Below are 24697 nucleotides of genomic sequence, written 5' to 3' on the forward strand. Positions count from 1 at the left end.
TTTCACCCTATGTCTCCAGTGTCACCTTGTGACTCTGCAGGGAGTTGTCAGCCCTTGGGGGCTTGTCTATACCGTGATAGCAGCATGTTCCAGGAGTGTCTGACTGAGCATGACGTGCCCACCTGAGTCCACTGATGCACTGAAGAGCCAGAAGTTTGTCAACAAGGCTGCTCGAGCCTTGTCCCCGGTGCCTGGCTCTCGAGTCCTTGGCCTCCAGTGAGCCTGAAGCTGGCACTGGGGATAAGCCTTGAGCCTCCTCATCCATGAACTTCAGCTCTGGAACATGTCAACAGCACTGGGCAGGAAAGACTTACCCAGTTTCATCCTTCCCAGGACTGCCCACTGGCGTGGCACAGGCCAGTCCTGGGAACTAGAGAAGTCTTGCTCCAAACTCAGACTGAGCTTTGCTGTGGCTTGGGAAAGCTTGGCTTGCTTCTTCCCAGCTCCCATGCATATGACCCAGGATTTATGCAGTCCCTGATTCTAGCCAGGACAAAATATGCTGAAGTACCTCAACCAAGGGATGTCCTCATGAAATTCTCAGCCCAGACATGACACCGTTTATCCCTCCCTTCTCTGCTTTCATTTCCCCTCACACAATCTGGCCTCTCCTTTCCCACCCCTTCTTCCTAGCCCTCCCCAGGTTTTCTTTAGAAGCCTCTTGGCCATTCCCTTCCCTGGGACTTACACCTCCGCATGCCTAATCAGCATGGTACCACCTCTCTGCACCTGTGTCCCTTGGCCTGCCTATCTGCATGTCCACACATTGTCATCCTGTCCGTCTCCAGTCTCAGACTGTCTCCTGTGCTTGTTCCAGTGCTTGATCTCTTCCCAGAGCAATGCCAGTGCTGGGCGAAAAATATAGACTGCACCGGCCAGGGCCTGCACACCGTCCCTTTGGTGTCCTCCAATGTGACAAAGCTGTGAGTAATGGTGGCTACCACAGGATAAATGTGTCCCTTTCAGTGTGAACGGGTGGGAAATTCATGCTGACAGTTCACACTATAACTCTGACTGGGCTGGATAATCACAGGAAAAGTGCCATCAAGTCGTAAGGCTGCAAGGGAACCTTGGTCAGGGATAACGGGGGAGATTTGTGCCAGTCACCTTGCTAAGTTATCTGGGTGTGCTCACTGGAAGAACGTGTCTTATTGATCAAGGATGCCCCTGATTGAAACCCCAGGTGATCAATCTCTACCTTCCCCTAGCTTCCACATGGAACAGTATATGATGCAGCTGCCAGGAGGAGAAGCTGTAGAGATTTTCAGTTATTAATAGCTGGGTTGGTGCCCTGCAACTTCTAAGCCTCTTCTTGCCAAAACCCAGGTTGTATTTTCCCACAGTAGATCCAGTTACAAGTGTCTTCTATATAGAGAAGATAAAGATTAATATGAATTTCCCTTTCTTTTCCTTGTGTCAGGCTGGTGCATCTTTACTTGAATAGTTAGAATTAGTTAACTCTTCTGAATTTCTGCAGCCCCTCTCCTCTTGCAATGAATATGGTACAAGTTCTTGTCACAGTCCCATGTCCAAAGAACCTTAAACCTAGCTTTAAAGGTGTGCATGCCCAGGTTTGGGGGCCATTTGCACCTTTAGCATCTCCCTGGCATGTGCAAGTGCTAGCATGAGCCCTGCATCACCACTCCAGACAACAGTCTTCTCAATCTAGGCACACACAGGTGCCACCTGCATAGGTAACTCAGTGAAGCTGGAGTGCTCAAAAGGCCCAGATGTACTGAATGATGCTGGCAAAGTACTGGTAAAAAGGTTTTGTTGCTACTGTGACTGCAAATGCAAGTCTTGAGCAATCGTTGGCTTGCAGGCTGCTAAAGAAGACAGGAATTGCTTTACCAAGAGAAGACGTTCAGGGGCAAGGAAGACATGTAATTCTAAATCTGTCTCTTTCTAGTTCCTGTATTTGTCCCTGATTTGTTTCCTCTTCTTCCTAGGGATCTGAAGAACAATAAAATCTACCTGCTGGTGGACAACCAGTTTGTTGCATACAAGAATCTGGAGAAGCTGTAAGTACCACCCTTTGGAAGTACAGCATAGACAATATGTCAAGTCAGCAGCAAGGGGCTGTGTATAAGAGAACATAAAGCCATGAAGATTCTGGCCTCTTTCATGTAACCAAAGCTCTGTGTCCAGAGATAGCAATTTTTCTGATTCTAGTAACAGCCCAACCATTTTCCCGTGGTAAAGCACTTGCCATTGGACGTAGACAAGCAGAATATGTGAGGGCTGGGTAAGCCCTTTTTTTGCTGCTGTTCTTGAAGTAATTTGTGGGCTTTGCTTGCCCAGTGCCCATTGAGGCCACCGCATGTCTTTTATAGGCATCAATGGCCCTTATTGCACTGCTTCCATTCTGCTGCACTGAGCTGGCACTCAGTAATCAAACGGGCCCAGCAAAGTGGAATTAATGTTTGCCCACATAACATGTCATGCATGCACAGGGGAAGCAAGGGTCCAAGTCTAAAATGTCCATTAAATGACCAAGTAGAGAAGAGCAAATAGTAGGTCTCTATTCTGGAAGATTCTGAAGTTTTTCTGCAAGTCATTTCACTTGAGTAAACAAGACATTTCCAGTCTGACACAGCTGGCTGGTTTATGATCTGAGATCACTCCAAATGCAAGAGAACAGATTTCATTCTTATAGGTTGGATGCCAGCCCACGCTACAAGCTGGAAGCAATAATACTGCACTTGTCTCTAGTGCCTAAGGATCTCAGAGTAGCCATTAATTATTTCCTAGCAGTTGTGCTCTCAACCTCTCTCCCCTTAGCAAGGGACATTGAAGCAGAGACAGAGGAGCTGTCTTTCCCAGAGTTGCATAGAAAACCTCTGGCAGGCTAAGGGATAGAGCCTAGAACTTTGTCCAGGACCCCACTTCCCTCCATGTGGTGGACCTGATCAGTCCTCCCTGGGAGCTAAGGTTACTGGGCAAGACACTGTTTCCCTTCCTAACTATCATCTCCCTGCCCAGTGGGCACTACTGTTGCTCTTCTGCAGGTCTGCACTTCTTTGTTAGCAGCCTAAGTTTGTTCTCCTTCCCTCAGGGCCTGCCTGGGCTGGGCACACTTTGTTTTCAGTGCTAAGTTCATGGTGCTTGTTCTCCATTGTGTTTTCATACAGGCTCTTACAGCACAACAAAATCCAGTCGATATCCACTCATGCGTTTGCAGGGCTTTCTGGATTGAAAATGCTGTGAGTGAAGTGTTTCATGTTACAGGGCACAGGGAAAGAGATGTCTCATAAAGTATGTGCTCCTGGGATTGTAGTGTGTCCAGTAAGCAGCAAGGCCAGTCACCAGATTCTCACAAGGGCAGTAGTAAGACTGTTAATGCTTTACAGTGCATAGCTCTTTATATGAAGTCCTGCACATAACTGCTTGGCCATCACAAGCCCCTTCACAACGGGGCTGGAATACATTCAGTTAATTGCCAGTGGACTTCGATGCTCTTTTCTGCATTTTCTCTAGGGCACTAGAGTCCAGGAACTGAAAAAATGTCCCTGTACACCTCAGTACAAAAATGTGTTTAACTGGAGCAGCCTATTTTGGAGGAATGCAGCAAGGGACCTCAGCATCCTCCAGATATTTCTGCTTTATAATCCTCTTCCCATATCTATGATTCCAGATCAGACTCCCCCAGTCCAATCCACCCACTCCGCCATCCAGTGCCAGCTAAAAAAAACCCATACCAAAACTCCCTCCGCTCCTCTCCCCCACTCACATTTTGAAGGCAGAGCCAGGGCTGGGATGGGGGACTGGCAGGGAGAGTGCCAGATTTGCAGGCACTCCAAACTGCAGCTGAATTCCTCAACCTCCAGGACCCAACAGCAAAGGTCTGTTGGTTCTGAGGGACCGCTGTAACTCACAGTGCTTCCTGCAAAGCACTGTGAGTTACAGTGGGGAGCTGCACTTCTGTCTGTACCTTTAGATGCCTTAGGATGATTCTCCTTCACACCCCCAAAATAAGAATCAAAAGTGCTGCTGAAAAAGAACAGTTGATGATTTAATTACATGTAATTAAGAGCTTTCATCTAAGGTTGTTTTTCTTTTCTTTAATAATTCCAGGTTCTTGAGTCACAATAAAATCACTCAGCTGAGGCCTAGGGTCTTCAGGGACCTGCATCACCTTGAATGGCTGTAAGTTTCTCTTTCTCTTGGATAATTCAAAAGAGGACAATGAGGAATAATGAGACAAGGTAGACCAAGCCCTAGCATGATGTGGTATAGAAACAGCTGCGCTTTACCAATTTGCAGGTACTGTGTGTGCATATGTAGGCACATGGTGGGAGCTGAGATTCATTGCAGTGTGACATCAGTGATGGAGTTCACAGCCCAGAGTTTGCAAGATCGAGGCCATAGCAGAAGCACTCACAGCACAACCTTGTCAGAGTCTAATGAATCGGCGAATTCTGCAAAATACCTTGTTACAAGGATATGAAGAAGGAAGGAAAGGAAGTAATGGTGTGTGACATAACTAAATGCAGGAGGCAGAAAGCTGCAGAGTTGGCTACAGACAGAAAGAAAATGGGGGAGGAGGGGAATGAGGAGCAAGTTCATCTTTCCCAATGTTCAGAGTGTCTGGGTGCTGATATCACCCCCTGTTGTGGGGAGAAGGCTTGGTTGAGTCCCCCTCCACCCCAACTTTTATTTCTTCTTCCCTTTTGGGTGAGCAGAATGCCTTCTTACACCCCCAATATGAAAAAAAAGAGAAACCATCACACGTTGCCTGTGCCTGTCACACTGCATCAGGTCTGTGGGGCTCTGAGAAATGTTAGGTCAGACTGAGGCAGCTCTTGGCTCAGAAGGTGTGAGCACAGGGACCAGAGGAGGGCTCACAACTGGGAACCTTTCTTCAGGGGCATAACAGGTTTGTTTTTTCTCAGTCCAGTCATTCATGGAGGCTTGCCTACAAAATTCACCATGGAGCCATACATGGGAAAGTAGGCAGGGTGGGGAGAAGCTTGTCAGCTTATAGTTACAGGTCTTGGGACAAACTCTTTGTGAGTGCCCCCTGCTCTCCAGTCCTATGGCTGCAAATCAGGACTGAGAGGCATCACCAGAGCTGAGGGAGGGGAGGCTTGGAGCAGCACTGAGGTGCACTAGTGAGCCCTGAGGTACCCAGCCCCAGTTTAGCTCCATTCTCCAACTAAATTTTAAACCAAAATTTTAAAAATTAAAAAAAAAGCCATTCTCTGCAGCTGGCCCTCACTGCTTCTGGCTGAGCTGAGCCGAGCCTGCCTGATGAGAGTGTGGCATATGGAGCTCATAAAAGGATTGCTAGAGAGGAGAAATGTTTAACGTCTGCTTTGCAAGATGGCTTCCTGGTTAAGCTTAAAAGAGCAATTCTTGTTAGTGCAGCCAGGAAAGAGACCTTGCCAGGCCTTCAGATTCTCTTCCTCCTAATTTGCCACTTCCTCCTTAAATAGCTTGGAAAAAAGACTGAAAGGCAACTCAGACAGGGTGGTCCATGTTGCAAACCAGCCTCAGAGTCTTTGGAGACATAGCCAGATATAGCCCCAAATCTCAAATTCCCCAAGTGGACTTTTAATTTATCACCTCATTTTGTAGCAAAAGGGAAGAAAAAAACAATACAGCAGCCCCTCAACCGAGAGAGAATCCAGACTGTGAGCTCAAAGCCAGCATTTCCGCCAAAAGCCTGCAGGTAGAATTTGAAGGGGTGGCCTGTAAGTTTGTCTTCCCGGAAATGGAGTGGGGGAGAAGGTAGATGGAAAGAGACAGGCAGTGAGAAAGAGGAGGAAGCTCAGCATTTGGGGATTTCTGCCAGAGGTCAGGAAGGAAAAAATCCCACCTCTTCTGTGGATGGAATTTAGAAGTAAATGCTTTATGACTATGAAAAGGTATCTCCCATACACCAGCAACCTTGTTCCTGTGAAATTACCTCTCCATCTAAACTATGATTCTTTCAGCGTAACTGTCTTCCCCTTTCCTTGTTTCAGAATGCTGGATAATAACCACATTGCCAAGATTGTCCCAGCTGCTTTTGTGGGGTTAAAGTCCCTGTACTTCCTGTAAGTGTGCAACAGGTTCTCTGGGAAAGATAGACTTCCAGCTCCTCAGTGTCCCACGTTGTATCCTCAAAGGAGAAGGCTGCATGGGGTTACAGAAACAAAATTTTCTTTGCTTTAAATTTGTATACAATGTCTAATGTCTTTCATTTTCTAAGATTGTCTTTTGTGACCTCTTTAATGGTTGCAAGCCATCAGTTGAGAAGAGCTGCTCTAGATCTGAGCTTTCAACCTTTGTTAGCCACTGGGTGATCAAGCTGAGAATGTGGCTCACTGAGGGCAACATTATACTTTGCTCTCCCTAATGACTTCAGCTTTGACTTTTCAACTTTCTGTGGCTATCAGCAACATTGGAGGATGTCTCAGAATATGTTGCCCACAAGCTGTGTGTTCAGACTACTGCATAAACCTGGAGTAGTCAAAGAATCTGGCCTATACTGCAGTGTAATTTATCCTGCGGGGCTCCAGGAGGGGCTGGGAATTTGAGGACAGGGCAAGATGCTGATGGTCTGAGTAGAGTAGGGAGCCCCACTGGGAACAGTTTGTTTTGGCAGCAGTGCAAGCAACAGCTGTATTAATCCTAGTAGCTTACCCTACTACCTGAGGTGGGTTTGGATCTGGCCCTCAGGATCTGGCCTGGGGAGGGGGTGAGTAAATTTGAAACCCCTGCTCTAAAACATCTTTTCCTTAGTGTACTGGATTTAAGCCCAATTCTTACCATTTATATTTTGTCCTAATACACACAGATTTATGCTGGGAGTTTGACCTGAAAAGAAACTTAGCATTTAGCTTATAATTATAACCCAACTCTTATATAATTATAATTATATAAGAGTTATATAAGAGATGGTAGTACTGCCTATGTTTAAGGTTGCCTAACACTTTCCACTTAGAAGTAATTGAAAGCAAACTCTTCTGTTTTGCCAGACTATAAACATTTGGGTTGAAACTTTCCATGCCAGGTGCATGACTCCAGATGAGCTTTCCTTTAGGAAGTTTTGGCATAAATATTTGGCCAGTTCAAAGAATGGGGTTAGAGAACGGTATTCTGTTTCAACCATGTTTAAAAAAAAAAAAAGTATAGTCAATTCACTGAGAAGCTTTGACACAGCCATGCTTTGGAGTAAGGACGGGAACTTCAGCAGAGTCCGGCCCTGGTGTTAGGACAGTGATTGTTTGCTGTTCCCATAAAAAGCCACCCACACTTGGCCAAGTGTTAATCTGTAGGGAAATTTTGGCTTGCATGTGCTCAGGAAACAGTTACTTGAGTTTGGCAGCTGCATTGTAGAGATTCTGTCTGCACAGAGAAGTATGTAGCATAACCAGAGGACCAGCCCTGGGCACCCACTTAGAAGGGAGTGCAAGAATAGTAGCTGCCACCTTTGCTAACCCAGCCACTACTGCTGCCACCCAGAGTGCAGACTCTGATAGTTATGCCTCTGGGACTAAGCATACTCTGGCACCAGGCTGCAAGGGCTGAGCTCTCAATGCAGATGGCCAGGTAGCAAGCAGAGGGCAGGTGTGCGAATCCAGCTCAGAGGGACAATAGCTAGATGTGGGAGAGATGCGGTACAGAGGAAAAAGGTTCTGAAAAGACCTTGGTGCAAAGGAGGGACTGGTGGGGGAAATTAAGGCTGGGTAAGTGGGAGATGGGGATTGGGATTAGGACTGCACAAAAACTGATCAGATGAGGAGCCTGGAGTGCATCTGGGACTGATGGGACAAGGGTACAGGGACAAGGAGCTTGTTGGGGGCAACCAGAAGAAAGGTTGTCAGTGGAAATTGAGAGACTTGGATAGGGAACTTGAAGGGTGAGACTAGGGCTGAATGAGTTGCTTGGGAGGGAGATGAGAGACAGATTCAACCAGGACAGGCTACAGGGACCAATGAAAGAAGGGACTGTGAATCCCACAGTAAAGTCCCCTATACAAGCTTGCAGGGAACACAAGTTCCCTGAATCCCAACATTTTCCTGCTCTCAGAAGGTATCTGTGAAGCACCCCAGCAGAGTTCCCCATCTCCCTCTAATGCAGGGGCAGGTACAATACAGCTCACAGGCAAGATCCAGTCTGCCAGGCCATTCTATCCGGCTCACAGGGCCCCTAAAAATTTGGAAAATTAATATTTATCTGTTCCTGGCTGCCTGTCAAAGATGACAGGAGCCAGGGGCAGTAGGACCCAGGGGGAGCTGGTGGCAGGACCCAGCAGCCCAGCAGCAAGGGCCACCGGGCCTCACCCTACCCCCAGACACCCCCCTGCAACTGCCACCCCCCCAGCTAGAAACCTCTGCCTGCTAGAAGCTTCTGGACTGGGGCTGTGAAGCTGTTCCTGCCTCCCTCTGCCAGAGAGGGAAATTCAGATAAGAGATTGGGGGCCAGGGGGAGGACCGTGGGAGATTGCCCCAGTCCTCGGGGCTGGGCCAGCTCCTGCTGAGTCCTGTGGTTGTGGCCATGCAGCCGGGAACCATGTGGTGCTGGAATGCAGCAGCAGCAGGCAGTAAAGTGGGGAAAGAGGTGGCAGGCAGAGGGAAGTCGCAGCGAGCGGGCATGCGGGAGCACAGCTACAGCTGGGCAGGAGTGCAGGGCGCATGCCGGTGTCCCGGGGCCAGCATCAGCAGGGCCCAGAGCAGGGCAGTAGGAATGCATAGCCCAGGCCAGCAGGGGTCTGTGGAGCTGGGCTGGGCTGTGCCCATAGAGCCCCTGCTGGCCTGGCCCTGTGCTCCTGCCACCCCGCTCTGGGCCCCGCCAGCTCTGGCCCCTGGGCACCGATGTGGGCCCTGTGCTCCCACATGTCTGCTCACTGCCAACTCCCCAACACCTGTAGCTGCCATTTCCCCACTTCCCTGCCCACCGGCCTCTCCAGCATCGCATAGCTCCCAGCTACATTGCTGGACTGTGGGAGCATGAGGCCCATCCCGGTACCCCAAGGCCAGGAGCGGGAGGGGGGGTGTGCGCCCATCCGTGCAATGAGGGAGGGGGAGAGATGCAGAGAGAGCAATGTGGGAGGAAGGGACAGAGTGTGTCTGAAATGGTTGAGAACCACTGATCTAAGTTATCCTACTTTACTGATGGCATCAGTGTGGTTCCTTATAGTGACATTTCTGCTTTTACAGTTGGCTTTAAAACAAACAAACAAACTAGGAAACAGCAAACAAAACACTCTGACAAAGACCAGTGTCTGCAAAATAAACACTCAAAAGTTAGGAAATGCCAGGATGAATTCAGTCTTATGTATATGTTACGATGCAGCAGTCCTCTTGTGTATACAATATGATACAGGGTATAATTAAGGTTCACCTGCTGCTATTTCCATGGGTGTCATCTCCTCAAAGCATGCATGCATGACTTGCACTGTTTGTGGGTCAAGCTGTAGCTGAGGCTCTGGTCCATCAACTTCATCTGTAAATGATGTAGTCAGTTGTGGTAGCACCTTAAAGAAAATTAATCAATATAACCACCACTACAGGGACTACAGTATAGATGTACCAGAGACAGAGAAACTACTCAGACAAGTGACTGTATCTCAGGCTTTGAAATATAGTGACTGTACCATGAATACACTTCCAGTTCTGTTGTGGATGTAGTACACAATACCACACACTGATGGTGGCTTTTTTTCTGTTGTGCTTCCTAATTAGGTATATGCTGAACAACTCACTGACGAAACTGCCTAATGCTTCTATTTGTGCAGAAACACCCAAGCTCAGCTGGCTGTGAGTACCCTGCTGGAACAAAAGTCTGTTAGCAGATATAGCAAAAGCTGCCTTTGGGGTAGTTTAGGCATCTTGCCCCAGTCCTTTCACTCTGCCTGCTGGCTGAACTTTCATAAGCAAGGGCAACAGAGTAGGACTGAAAGTCCATGTGGATGCTATGGGAGAGGGTTCCTAGCAGTGTGCAGGGAAGGTGATGAGCACAGTTGGAGCAGTCAGAAAAGAGGGCGATCTTAGCTTGAAGTGATATAGATGAACTGGAGGGGAGGGATGAGGAGCCCAGAGAAGAGGATGCTGGAGCACATGATGGACAGATAAGGGTTTGAGCAACAGGATGGGACAGGGAATGGGTTCAGTTCTCACCCCCGCTGCCATATGGATGGCATCTCATTGGTGGTCTCATGGCCCTCTGTCCAGGCAGAACACCATATTTTAATTGTTCAGAAGGGGCTGAATAGTGTGAACAAGTGACACCCAAGGAGAGCCCATGAATTCTCTCTCCTAGGGAGCTGGAAGGGAACAAGATCCATGCATTGAGGAGCTCGGTGTTCCAGGAGTGTGGCACCTTCACCGTGCTGTAAGTACAACTTGTCTCCTTGCCTCACACTAGGCCAGGGTGGGGGCTTGGAACTAGCTGGGCTCTAGGGACAACCACTTCCTGCACACAGGTAAGATTCAGAAGTGTAAGTTGAATCACACATGCCCACTCAATACAGGGGATGCTGCAACCTGTAGAAACTGGTTGAAGCACAACACCAAAGACCTAGAGCTGGACCTTCAGCCGGTAGAAATCAATGCAGACCCAGTGGCCTCAGGAGAGCTATACCCCTCTGTCCCCCACATCTCAAGTGTGTTTCAAGGAACACCATCTATATGTATAAATGGCACTAATGGAAGAGACAGTTTAGTAGTAATTTAAACACATATTGTGGAAGTGCATCTTGGACTTCCTGATGGGCTCCCAGAGCCTTTCACTGCTGGTTCACTGGTTTGATATCAGCTTAGGTCAGTCATGAGTAGGAGTTATTGCCACTTGACAGCTATCTATTGACAGCTATAAGGCAGGCTGGTTTCATTTCAGGGTCTGACTACCGTACCCATCCACCACACGCTTACTACCACTGAGTGGCTCTTGTCAGCAGAAAAGATACCTCCTGAAAGGATAATGCACTACCTGTAGCTCCAAGTACAGATGCTCAAAAAGCCTGAGGCTGAATTGCTTCAGACTCTGCAGGGTAGTCCAAACTGCGGAGATTGAACCAATAAGCAAATGAACAGGTACCCACTTTTGATTCAGGAAATGTAGCTACATGCCTATAGTGGCTCAAGCCAGGAGCCAGGGAGCATGCCTGCCAGACACTGCCAAAGGGGAGAGAAGACAGAAACCCTCCAAGACTTTTCCCCACTCCCTGCTGGAGTGGAGGGGGTGTGGCCAGGCCCTAGCCCACGCTCTGCCTGAGCCAGGGGAAAGGGCGGGAGGAGGATTCAGAAAAGCTTGAACAAGAATAGTTCTTTCTCTGAAGAACTATAAACTGAAGAACTATAAACACAGCCTGAGCTGTGTGTTCACTTAACTCTTCCTGCTGCCCCCAAGGCCTCTGGGATTTCCAGTCCAGAATCAGAGCAGCAGGACTGTCCAGGGTTGCTCGTCACTTTCTCTTCCTGCTTCCAGGTGCCTCTGGGATTTGTGGTCCACAGTTGCACTAAGTAAGCCAGCAGGGCAGGGCAGCACTGTACTCAGGGGAAGGTGAGTTTAACCCCCACTCAGTGGCCCCAGACCCCAGCTGAGATTTGCCTGTGGGGCCCAGGGAGCCAGCCAGTGAAGCCAGGGAGCCAGCCCACACTGCTCCAGCTAGGGAGTAAGGGGCAGGGCCAACCCTGCTCTCTGGAACAGACAGCACAGCCCAACCCAGCCCAGGGATGCAAAGCATGCTGGGATGCTGGGGGACTCTGATTTAATTTGAACCAGGAAGGGGTCTGGGACAGAAGTTTCATAAACTGTTGTGACCTAAATCAGTTAAGTCTGATACTACATTCAACCAGGTCCATCTTAAACCAGTTTCAGCTATTTTGAAACTGGTTTATGTGCAGTGAACTTATGTTCTGTTACAGGTTTAAACCAGTTTCTGATCACTTAAACCGCTTGATGTGTAACTTCTGTCCCTAGCCCTTGGGTGCAAGGCTGAGGCAGGACAGCAGGGGGAAGTATGTGGAGAAAGCTTTTCTTATTGTTACCTATGCCATAGGATCATGTGGATGAGCAGACTCACTGCCACCCCAGACCCTCTGAAATCTCCTCTATATATTTAAATAAGAATGTTATAAAGATTGTCTCGCCAGCTCTCAGCCTGTTAAACGCCAGCCAGCTCTGTTTATTCAGCTCATCCTTAAAGCCTATTTTTGCTCCACTTCACATCTGGCCCACAGGGCTCATGTTCAGCTTCCAGCCATAGCATGGGTGCCTTCCAGGAGCTGACAAAGCCAAGAAATTCCCCTGGAAAATGTGCAGTTGTGTTCTCCAGTCTAGTTTTCCTGAATGTGATGGTTGTATATTTCCCACATAGCTGAGCTGCTGCAATCCTGTGAGATATGGATAATAAACTTGTCATGTGTATGCTGCTCAGATACACAAGCTACAAATCATCCATGGGACAGCAGCATGAGAGAAAGAATGGAATGTGTGTTCAAGTCTGTCCCAAAGTGCAAGGGGTGACTATTACCCAATGAATTGGGAATGTGTTGCTGGATTCTTTCCCAAAGCTGTCAGGACAGCGACAGCAACCAAATCCAGGGCTTCTCTAAACAGTAGCCACTTCTTAGCTGTGGCTAGATCCTCTCTGGTCTCCATAGGAAGTGCTCCCCCTGCACAGTCATAGTGATTCCATGTTAATAATGAGCTAATCCCCACAAATTAGGAAGGCATTACTTTCACCTTGACCAGCCAGTGACTCACTTCAAAAGGAATTAGGACGCTTAAATAATGAATCCACAGAAAAGTGGGCATTAGCAATGGTGAAGGCCCATTAGGTAACCATATCTGGTAAGCACAGGAAAGTTTATGAAACTCATCAGCAGGGATCCTGGTTTTCCCTGATAAAAAATAAAAAATTCTCTGCTAAAACCCCCCAAATCCATTATTAAAATTAAAGCCCCCTCCTCCCCCAGTGCCCCTCCCCACCCACAGCCCCAAGAGCCTTGCTGGTGCCCCTCACCCTCTGCTCCCCCAGCCCTGCTGGAGGGGGCCCCCAGCTGCCAGGGCTATGGACCTGGGTCCACAGCACCCTGCCACCGCTCCGCCCTGCTGTGGGCTTGGGTAGGCGGGCTCCCCACCACCCCGCACACTCCCAGGGGGAGAGGGGGTATCCACGCCCCCCAGATCTGTACACAGGGCTGGCACAGGCTGTGGGCTCGAGCTCCCACCCTGCTTCTGCCCCCACGGCCTCCAGAGCCTGGCGAGCATGACCTGGTGCGGCTGGGGACAGTAGGGCCACGCAGGGATCTCCTTGCCGCTGCTTGACCCCCCACCCCAGCGACACACCTCCTGCACGTGGGGCTGCAGTGAGGGCAGCGGTACAGGGCTGCACCCCTTCAAGCAGCAGCAGGCACAGTAGGCATGTTGCCAGGGTGGAAGGTGGGTGCAGTGAGCAGCAGCAAGGAGATCCTTGTGTGGCGTCACTGTCCCCAGCCACGCCAGGTCATGCCCGCTGAACTCCAGAGGCCCCAGGGGAGGGAAGCAGGGCAGGATCCCAAGCCCGTAGCCTGAGCCTGCCCAGGGTACAGATCTGGGGGGTGCCCCTTGCCCCATAGAAGTGCGTGTGGCAGCAGGAAGCTGGCCCTCCTCCTCCCCAGATGAGCCACCCGCGGCCCCATCCTGATCCCCGCTGGGGCCCTGCAGCCACACATTGCAGCTCTGGAACTCTGCCAGCCTGCAGGGAGGTCATTGAAAAATGGCAAAATCCATGGGTTTTTCTTGTAAAACTCTGTTAAAAGGTAAAATCTGTAGTTTACTCCATTTTTCTGTGGGAAACGAAAAACCCAGATCCTTGCTCATCAAACTGGGCCTGTGTTGCCTTTCAGAAGGGTACATGGCTTTCAAATCCTACCACAGTCCCTGGGAGCTGCAAAAGCAAGTCTGAAGACCTCAGTGCCTAATATTAATCTTGGAATATACTGGTCCTGGGTTTAGAAATGTCTGAGCCTATGCGCAGATGGTCATCTAAGCTGCTCAGCCAAGTAACTGCACACCCAAGTGCAGCATGCTGGTGGAGTGACCAAGCACCACGGTGGGCAGAGTGGAGTTGTAAATACCATTATTATTCTATTTTTCACTGCAATAACTAACGTTTTCCAGAGTGACCTCAGCATATGCAAATGTGGGTGTGGCCACTTGGTCTTGGATAATACAGTAATGGTGCTGTGAAGGGAGTGGAGCTGCATAAGTTTGGACTCTGTGGCTAGGGGCAGACATTACACATAAACCAGTTTAAGTGATCAGAAACTGGTTTAAACCTGTAACAGAACAGATGTTCAGTGCACATAAACCAGTTTGAAAAAAAATGGCTGAAATCAATTTGAGATGAACCTGGTTGAATGTAGTATCATACCTAACTGATTTGGGTCAAACCGGTTTATGCAACCAGTTAAGTTAAACCAGACTCTCCCAGCATCTGGGCATGCTCTTTAGGCTGGGTGGGGCTCTCTTCTCCACAGCAGGGCTGGCCCCTCCCCTCTACTCCCTAGCTGGACCTCTGGCAGAGACTTGCAAGCTGCTCCCACCCACTACCACCACCACCACTCCCTGCTAAGCAAGAATTTCCCCCTCCCCTCTGCCTTGCTGGGAGCTAGCTCTCTATTAGCTAGCAGACCACATGCTGGCTACCATCCATGCCGTGACAAAGGCAGAATCAATAGGTAGCTGATAATGTCCCTCTGTTGTTTTGTTAATGGGGTGATAAACACTGAGTTAAGGATGGTAAACACTGTTATCAATTCCCTACTGGGCTAATCAGTGCATCCTGCCCAGGCTTGGCCACAACCCCCTCAGCTCAGTGCTATGGAAGGGCAGAGAAGGCTGCTCTAGTGCGGCCTGGCTTCTAGAATGAAAAAGAAATGTCTACCCACCTCCAAATCAGTTCAAGATTTGCAGGTTAGACTAACCTACAAAGATTGAATCAATTCAGGTTCAGGCTTTTTGAATGTCTGTTCCTAGCCTGTGTGGATTACTTGCCTTTTGCTCTGAGCTTTGTGCTAGGACCAGTTCCTGGAATTCCTGTTCCTTCTGAGATCCATGCCTGGATCTGGATCCTGAGAGCTCCTGCTGTTTCCAGTATTGTGCAGGGCTTCAGCTCCACAGCATCAGTGGACCTGAGTCATCTTTGTAGTGAATGCGCAGGGTGAGGCCCCAAAGCAGGCAGTCATATGGTCTCCCCAGCGGCCTTCCAGAACTTCCTTCAATTTGTGAGGCCTATCTCTGGCATGCAGCTTCATCTTTCCTTGGATTCTGCCCCCTCTCTAGTCCTTCTGTGGGGTTTGCCAACATTTGCTGCTCCCTGGGTGCCTGTGAGAGAGGAACCAGTTAGGAGTCATTGCTAGGGATGTGTGGAGCCTCCTGTTCACCTGGAGGCAGCTGGCAAAATGAAAATCCCATTGGGATTCTGCAGTGTTTTCTGGGGAAGCATCTCAAACCCCACTGTAACCTTCTCAAGAGTGCAAGTGCTTTGAAAGGACCGACTGTGTATTTTTGGCCAAGGAAGGCTTGGTGCAGGCCCCTAGCACAACCTGTACTGCTCACAAGGGGAGGCCACCAGGCAGCATATCTCAAGATGCCTGAGCCTCACTTTTTCCCCTAGCAAGAGTTTTCCCTGCCCTGCCCGCCACCGAAGGGAGGAGAGGGAATGGCTCCCTCCCCACAGCACATTGCTTCAAGCCAGGCAGCTGAGTGCTCCTGGCTTTGATCAGGAATGTGTTTCCAAGGACTGTTATAGCAGCATCATGGAAACATAAGAAGGGGTGAGAGGGGAGATGTAAACATGCCCTGCCAGTGGCATCAGCACCAATGACAGCTTTATGACGAGATGAAGCAGACAAAATGAGGCTTGTAAGCAGGATGGTGTGGGAACAGCCCTCGACCTCTCCCATTCAGACGCACTTTCCCCTCACCCGTCTCACCTCTCTGAGTCTCGCTCAGCTTGACTGAGGTCTGGAGATGCACAGGGTTGGATAACTAGAGGTCAGAATGGACCATCCAGTCCTAGATCAAACATTTGGCCATTCTTGCCATCCTTCCCATGGAGGCATCCCTATCCCTTCCCTGTGAGCCAGGACGACAAATGAGGGCAGTCAGATCCTGGGATGAAGGATATCTGCCCTAGACAATAAGTGTACAGATGCAACAGCCATGAGTAAACCTCATGCAGTGTGGAGCCTCAAGCACTACTCAGTGTCCCAAAGTACTCAGCGCCCCACCGCCTGGGGGAGATGAGCTTTGTTTTAGGTGATTGCTTGGAATCAGGGCTCCTGACAACAGTTTGCTTCATTCAGCCTCTGTGTCCTAGCACACCAGGACTGCATATGAGCCTCAGAAGGGGCTAACAGTCAGCTGCACTGATTGATGCCAGGGTCTCTTAAATGTACATTTCCCACATCGTTTGTTCCTTGCCAAAAAGCAATAAACAAATAACATTAGCCTAGCAAACAAATCAGAACTCTGTATAACCAATTTATTAACTAAACTAATTTGCAGTTTTCAATTAGTCTCTGAGGGGCGCTGTGCTGTCACATGGCTCTGGAGTGTGGGGAGGGTCCCTGAGACATCAGCACCACTGTTGTCAGGTACAGTAAGTTTTGGTAACAGCACATCTTAGAGCTCAGCTATTCTTGCCTGCTGTGCTGTGCTGTGCTGTGTTGCCTGTCTTGGGTGACATGGCTAACTGTGCCTTTTATCTCCTTCCTCTCTGGGATTTGCAGAACGTCTTTACAGCCTTAGTCTCTCCCTCACACTATGGCCAGTTCTGAGGTCAACAAGTCACCTAAAAGCCTGGTTTTCACCATTGATTTTCTCACCTCCTCCAGAATACTGCGCAGGAACAAGATCAGATGGATCCAGGAAGGGACCTTTTCCAAGCTGAATGGACTCGTGGAGCTGTAAGTCTCTATGGTTTCATCCCTAAGGTAGCCTCTTCTGCCTGGCACTGGTACAGTGAGCGCTGGGAATTTGTCATAGTGCAGGTTGGAGGAGAGCTCATAGCCTTAACTGTATTAATTTGCTTTCTTGTTCCTGTTTGCATAGTGACCTATCTTCCAACAGACTAGAGGAACTCCTGCCATCTTTATTCACTGGCCTCCATGACCTCCAGCAGCTGTGAGTGGCGTATTCAAACTCCACAGGCCTTAACTGGCGTTGTGGTGGTGTTTTAAAGGGTATTTAGGGAGAAGGGACCTAGGAAATCATCCTAGGCAGCCAACTATTCATGAAGAAGTTGTGGCTCTTGAGAACAGTGGCCTCCCAGTCACCAGTGCATATCCATCAGCACCTGCAAGTCAATGGAGTTGGCCAACTGTTGGTTAATGGAAAGGAAATAGTGGCCTAGGTCCATGACACTGTTTGGCCCCATTCTAGTATAACTTCAGTAAAGGAGCAGTGGAAGTGTGATTCTCTCAGCTTCTATCTGGTCCCGCTAAGTAGCACCGAGGCATATTGATGGGTTGATCTTTAAGATTCATGAGAAAACATAAGCCATTAAAAGGTTTAATTTCTTGGTTTCTTTCTCATGAATGGTCATGGAGAACTATCACAAAATGGCATCTTCTGCTTTTCCTGTTCCCCAAGGTTCCTCTCCCAGTTCCAGCACTATCCATTATACAGGACAAATTCTAATCTTTCACTTCCATACCACTAAAGGGTGATCATCTTGTCCCCAGAGCAGTCAATACATATCTTATTAAGTAGTGTAGTATCCAGCTCCCAAGGAACAGCAAGAATTTGAGAGTCCAGGGAAGGACTGGAGTAGTTTTACCTATGGGGATGTCTCTGCTTTCCAGTGTTGTGAAGGTGTCTGGAAAGAAAAAGACTCTATGAACTCTGTTTTTTGCAGGAATATTTCCTACAACCCGCTGAAGCAGATCTTTGCTGACCAGTTTGACAGCCTGCCCCATCTGCGTTCTCTGTAAGTGTGTATGGCAGCCTGGGCACTGAGCATCTCTGCCTGCTCTAAAGCTCTCTGCCCTTTGCAGCCCCATGCCTTTTGACTGGGCAAGGGGAGGTCATTTATTCTGTTGCATTTATTTTACAGGAGCATTGAAGGTTTGGAGATCCCCAACATCCAGAATCGCATGTTCCAGAAACTCACCAATCTGTCTCACATGTGAGTGCTGGTGGGGAGGGTGTTGTGAGATGCTACTGCTGAGCTGGAAGGTGGGACAAGGAGAAATGAGATAAACCAGGCTCAATCCCCAGCCCTGCTCTGGACAGGTTGCTCAGCTCCCATGCACAAAGGGTCCAGAAAGCAGATGGAATTACATTCAGTGCACTAACAGCTGCACCAGGCAAAAGGCACTGTGCTTCTGGAGTCTTTCATGGGCAGAAAGGCCTCTGGAGGGCTGTACCCCAGCAAGCTGAGTTCAGACCCACACCACAGTCAGAGCCATGCACAAAGGGAAAGAGTAGGGGCCATCTCATAGATTTCATAGACATTCGGGCTGGAAGGGACCTCAGAAGATCTTTGAGTCCAGCCCCCTGCCCAAGGGGCAGGAAGTCAGCAGGGGTTATAGGATCCCAGCAAGATAAACATCCAAATGTCTCTTGAAGGCATTCAAAGTAGGTGCTTGAACCACCTCTGGCAGTAATCTATTCCAAACCTTGGGGGCTCAGACAGTAAAGAAGTTCTTCCTTATGTCCAGCCTGAAATGGTCATGGAAGAGTTTGTGACCATTTGACCTTGTCATCCCTTGGAGCACTCTGGTGAACAGACAATCCCCCAGATCCTGGTGAGCACCTGTGATAAACTTATAGGCGGCCGCCAGATCACTTGCCTGCGCTTTTCCAGGCTGAAGTCCCATAGCTCTCAGCCTGTCATCATAAGGTCTGTTTTCCTGACCTCTGATCATGTGTGTGGCTCTCCTCTGGACTCTCTCAAGCTTCTCCACATCCTTTTTGAATTGTGGAGCCCAAAACATGGATGCAGTACCCCAGCTGAGGCCTCACCAAAGTCAGTACAACGGGAGAATGACGCCCTGGAATTTGCTTGAGAAGCATCTATCAATGCAAGCCAGCATTTCGCTCATTTTACTAGCTGCAGCATCACATTGAAGGCTCATGTTCATCTTGTGGTCAATCATGACCCCCAACTCCCTTTCATCTGTAGTGCTAACCAGCATAGCACTGCTGAGCCTAAAAGCATGATGCGGGTGTTTCTTCCCAAGGTGGAGAACCTTGCATTTTTCGGTGTTAAACACCATCAGGTTCTCATCCACCCATTTCCTGAGCCTGTCAAGGTCAGCCTGGATCGCCCTCCTGTCCTCAGGTGTGGATGTTTTACCCCAAAGTTTGGTGTTGTCAGCAAACTTGGCCAGTCCGCTTCTGACACCAACGTCCACATCATTAATGAAGATGTTGAATAATATAGGCCCTAGGACAGAGCCTTGAGGGACCCCACTGGTCACAGTGCACCACGACAATTGACTTCCATCAACCACCACCCTCTGGGTCCAACCACGGAGCCAATTTCCCAGCCAGTAGATTGTGGTGAAGCTGAGGCCACAGTTGACCAGTTTTGCTAAAAGTGATCGTGGGATACCAGATAGAAGGCTTTTTTAAAGTCAACAACATCAATCTCTTCCCCCTTGTCCTGGTGATAGGTTACCTGGTTGTAAAAAGAAATAAGACTGGTCAAGCAAGACCTACCCATGAGAAACCTGTGCTGGCTATCCCTCAGGATTTTGCCATCGGCCAGTCTGTTGAGAATGGTCTCTTTGATAAGCTTTTCTAGGATCTTCCCCGGGACAGAGGTCAGGCTGATGGGCCTGTAGTTTGCCAGATCCACTTTTTTCCCTTTCTTGAAGATAGGCACCACATTGACCATCTTCCAATCTTCAAGCACATCACCAGAGCACCAAGAGTTCTCGAAGATCCATGTCAGGGGCTGAGCTATGATGCTTGCCAGCTCCTTGAGTACCCTGGGGTGTAAGCTGTCAGGGCCTGCTGACTTGAAGGTGTCTAGCCTGTCAAGGTGTTCATGAGGTTAGCATTGATGGAGGCTAAGGAATCTCCCTCACCCAGGCCTTCCCATCCCATAATGGGCAGGGGTATCCCATGGGACTGGTGAAAGATTGATACAAAATACCCATTTAGCAAGTTGGCTTTTTCCTGAGCGTCAGTAAACAACTGTCCTGTCTGGTTTAGCAAGGGTCCAATATTGCCCTTGCTTTTCCTCGAGCTCCCTACATATCTAGAAAAGGACTCCCATGACAACCATGGGCTGGCTTGCATCCATAGATGCTTCTCAAGCAAATCCCGGGACAACATTCTCCCCTTGTACTCGGCCTTGGTGAGGCCGCAGCTGGAGTACTGCATCCAGTTTTGGGCTCCACAATTCAAAAAGGATGTGAAGAAGCTTGAGAGAGTCCAGAGAAGAGCCACGCGCATGATCAGAGGTCAGGAAAACAGACCTTACGACAACAGGCTGAGAGCCATGGGACTCTTTAGCCTGGAAAAGCGCAGGCTCAGGGGTGATCTGATGGCCACCTATAAGTTTATCAGGGGTGACCACCAGTATCTGGGGGAATGTTTGTTCACCAGAGCGCCCCAAGGGATAATGAGGGCTAATGGTTATAAACTACTGTAAAACCATTTCAGGCTGGACATAAGGAAAAATTTCTTTACTGTCTGAGCCCCCAAGGTCTGGAACAGCCTGCCACTGGAGGTGGTTCAAGCACCTACATTGAACACCTTCGAGAGTAAATTGGATGCTTATCTTGCTGGGATCCTATGACCCCAGATGACTGCCTGCCCTTCGGGCAGGAGGCTGGACTCGATGATCTTCCGAGGTCCCTTCCAGCCCTAATGTCTATGAAATCTATGGCTTGTTATTGTCCTTGATACTTGTAGCTAGTTGGAGTTCAGTCGCAGCCTTGGCTTTTCTGGTTCGCTCTCTGCAGGTTTGGACCAGTGCAGAATATTTCTCCTTGGAGGTGGATCCTGTCCTCCATCCTTTGTAGGCCTTTCTTTTCAGATGCAGGAGGTCTGCTAGTTCCCTGCAGAGCCAAGGGGGCCGCTGTGCCCTTTTGCTGCCTTTCCTCCAAGATGGGATAGACTTGGCTTGTGCATCCAGGATCACTCCCTTGAGGAGCGACCACTGTTCCTGAACTCCCCTCCCCTTTGGGTCATGGTCCCTTAGGGCCTCACTGACAAGCTTCCTGAGCTTGTCAAAGTCAGCTTTCCTGAAGTTGAGGACTTCTGTATTGCTGACTGACTTGCCAGCTTTACGGTGGATGGTGAAGGTGATCAGCTTGTGGTCACTGTCACCCAGCTTCCCTTCAATCATTTGGTCACTGATAAGGTTGTCCCCCATTGCCAGTACCAAGTCGAGCAGTGCTTTGCCTCTCATCAGCCCTTAGACTTATTGCGTCAGATAGAGCTCATCCATGCACGTGAGAAAGCTTTGCAACTGTTCGGATTTGGCTGAGTGCTCCCATGAGATAGTTGAAGTCTGGGTAGTTGAAGTCTCCCATGACAACCATGGACTGGGAGTGTGCGGTCTCGGCCAATTCCCTGGTGAACTCCTGGTCAAGCTCTTGAACCTGGATTGGAGGTCTGTAGTAGGCTCCCACCGTTGTGTCCCCTGTGCTGTATTCCCCACCGATTTTAACCCAGAGGGTCTCTAGTCATCCACCTTGGGCGCCAATGTTGGCTTGCAGGGACGCATAGCTTTCCTTGACATAGAGAGCTATACCCCTGCCCTTTTTATCCACTCGATCTCTCCTGTACAGGGTATAGCTGTCTATACCTGTGGCCCAGTCATGGGTGGAGTCCCACCAGGTCTCCGTTATCCCTATGACATCATAATAGTTTGTGTTGAGCAAGAGGACAAGTTCCTCCTGTTTGTTCCCCAAGCTCCTGGCATTTGTGTACAGGCATGCAAGTGTCCCTTTGGGGGCCCTTGCCTTGCCCACAGATCATTCCAGGGCTGGGGCAGGGGTGAGCTCTTAGAGTACCATGGCCTGCTGGCTTTGCACGGGTTGCTTAGCGGGCCAGCAGTGGCGGTAGTCCCCCCATCCCCTGAGGGGGCTTAGTTTAAAGCCCGGTGGAGCAGGTCAGCCAGTTTGGCTGAGAAGAGCCTCCTCCCCAGTGGAGAGAGGTGGAGGCCATCCCTTCCCAGCAGCTCGCTGCCTCTCTTACGAAAGAGCGAACTGTGGTCGTGGAAGCCAAAGCCTTCCCGATGACACCAGCACTGCAGTCTTTGGTTCACTACCTCAATCCTCCTCTCCCTCCTCAGCCCATAGCCCAAGACTGGGAGGATTGAAGAGAACACCACCTGTGCCCCCCACCCCTTAAGCCCCACTCCCAAATCCCTGTAGCGCTTCATGAACCGGCTGGGAGCGCTCCAAGCCGTGTCATTTGTGCCCACATGGATAAGGAGCGTAGGGTAGTGGTCAGTGGGCTGGAGGAGCTCAGGGATCTTCTCCGCAATGTCTTGGATAAGTACTCCCGGGAAGCAGCAAGCTTCCTGGGCTAAGGGGTTGGGGCGGCAGATTACCCCCTCAGTCCCCCTCAGGATGAAGTTTTGTCTTAGGGAGAGCAGGGGTTGTAGCTACAGTAGTGCATGTGTTGCCTGCAGGAGCTGGCAGCTTAGCAGGCTCTGTTGGGACTGCAAGAGGTTTGTACCTGTTGCAAAGCTCCAGTAGGGTGGGGACCTTGGTGTGGTGGGCCTTGGGGCCCTTGACCACCTTGGTCCAACCCCTGGGCTGGACAATAAGGGAGGTCCCCAAGTCCTCCCTTGTCCTGGAGGGTGACCGTGGTCTACCCTCTGCCTCCCGGGGGAGAAGGGCCTAGCAGTAGGAGTCTATCTCCTGCTCACCATCCCTGCTGGCACGCAGTCTCTGGACTGCAGCCTGGAGCTCCTCCACCTGGCACACCAGAGACTCCAAAAGGGAGAAGACCTCACAAGGGGAGGTGGCCATGCTCCCGGACCCCAGAGCCTGAAAAAGTGACAGGCAGCTCCCACAGCCGAGAGCCAGGTAATCCATCGGGGTGGAGGCCTCTGAGGCACCAGAAAGGGGGAGGGGGGAGCCGGGGGGGAGACCCTAAGGGGATCCTCAGGGTGCGGTGCATGCCCATCCGCATGATGCCACTGGGAGGCCAGCTCCGGCTGGGACTGCCTTCCCTAGGGCGCATAGGCAGGGCCTCGGGCCCCACCGCTCACCGTCCTGCACAAACTTTGCACTAACTCATGCACCGGGCAGATAAGCGTGCCTGTTTGCGCAGCCTGTTCACTAGGGTCCGGTTGCGTGGCTCCCTGCGGGGGTTGGGTGAAGTAGGAGCCAGGGCAGGATGAGACCCTCCTCAGCTCTGAATCAACCGCCTCCCCGCAGCTGAGCTAGGCTAGTCCCCTCCCACCACGGGCCCCACTTACCTCCGGCTGTGCTGGGGGTCAGTGGGGGCGCTCTGCAGCTGTTGGGGGTCGCTGGGGGGCTTTGAGTTGCGGGGGCGCAACGGGCTTTCACCCATGCATCTCACGCCACTCCCTAAGCCCAAATCCTGGGCCCTTATAGTCTCCTTGTATTGTAAAGTATTTTAGATAGAAATATGAGCCTGTATGCAAGTTGTGTGTTTGGAGATGATACATCTTGATCACCTTTGATAGCGAAGCTGAAAACAGCGCATTTTCAGGCCAACAAATATAAAGCTGTTAAATTCCCTACAAATAATTGCTAAGTAACCCAATTAATGATCCTTTTGCACGCTGCTCTGAGATAACGAGTTAGCATGATATTGATGTATAGATACACCAACCAGAGTGTTCTCTAAGGAGCAGCGTCTTAGCAAATGAGGAAATTTTAACTAACCGGCAAACAGTGAGCTACTTTATCTTTTCTGTCAGAGAAAAATGCCATTACTTATCCCCAGATACAAATTTTACAGCACATGTAATGAAAGATGACTGTGCGTTTTGCTTTCTGTAATTGGCCTGTTTTGATTAAAAACCTGGTAAGTTTGTACTGGTATGGTTAATGAGCAACAGCAGAAGGGCATAATTTTCTCTCCTTTTATGTGTAATTGGAACAGAAATGAACCACACGTTGCAGTTTTGCAAGACCTTTTAAAATATAGAATTTTGCTAAGCTCACATGGGATTACTTGTACAAGGCTTCAAAAGAAAGGATTTCCTATGAAATAATCCTTGCATGAAAGATGAATCCTTGATAATGACATTTTAAAAATTTTAATTGATTCCTAAACTTTTGTTTGTAAGAGTGGTGGAGGCAAATGCCCTTGTATTTATTGAAGTGCTGGTTAATTGTAGATCAAAAAGCACCTGTATAGAGTAAGAGATGCAACAAAGCTCTTAGGTACATCCTTAGAGTTATTCAGGTGCTAATATTCTTTACTGAATTGGTGTCTGAATGCATGATGAAAGCAGGTTGGGCATGGTAGGATGAAAACCATTTTAACTAATTAGGATATCCCTGCTAATAAAATTGGCCTGGAGGATGTTTCAGAGCCATTACCTACAAATTTCTCTACCACCCTTGATGGTTTTGTGAGTAGATTCAGTGCTTGCCAAACTGAAGAGCTGGGTCTTTAGTTAGAACCCAGAACACTACTTGCTTTTGTGCAAACTCCACTGGCTTCAGCTCTGGTGACACACTGAAGCTCTGGTTTGCTCTTCACCTGTTTTCTGGCTCTTCCTGGCCCATCTCCCCCATGCTTATAAATTACCAGTCATTGGAACATTTTT

At 49.4% G+C, this 24697-nt stretch overlaps 1 protein-coding gene across 4 annotated transcripts in view; it reads left to right on the top strand.

Annotated features, from left to right (window-relative positions):
- The window catches only part of LOC102564391 (relaxin receptor 1), a 49052-nt gene that overhangs the window by 18846 nt on the left and 5509 nt on the right, over positions 1-24697 (top strand). For 3 of the 4 annotated variants that reach the window (XM_006274733.3, XM_019487881.1, XM_019487882.1), the window contains exons 4-14: positions 818-923; positions 1950-2021; positions 3132-3203; positions 4075-4146; positions 5967-6038; positions 9672-9746; positions 10249-10320; positions 16815-16886; positions 17032-17103; positions 17837-17908; positions 18035-18106. In XM_006274733.3, coding sequence (XP_006274795.3) covers positions 818-923; positions 1950-2021; positions 3132-3203; positions 4075-4146; positions 5967-6038; positions 9672-9746; positions 10249-10320; positions 16815-16886; positions 17032-17103; positions 17837-17908; positions 18035-18106 — 829 coding nt within the window. The remainder of the gene's footprint in view (positions 1-817; positions 924-1949; positions 2022-3131; positions 3204-4074; positions 4147-5966; positions 6039-9671; positions 9747-10248; positions 10321-16814; positions 16887-17031; positions 17104-17836; positions 17909-18034; positions 18107-24697) is intronic. The other variant, XM_019487880.1, reaches the window with a different exon arrangement.

The sequence above is a fragment of the Alligator mississippiensis genome, chromosome 8, assembly GCF_030867095.1.
Source record: "Alligator mississippiensis isolate rAllMis1 chromosome 8, rAllMis1, whole genome shotgun sequence".
NCBI lineage: Eukaryota > Metazoa > Chordata > Crocodylia > Alligatoridae > Alligator > Alligator mississippiensis.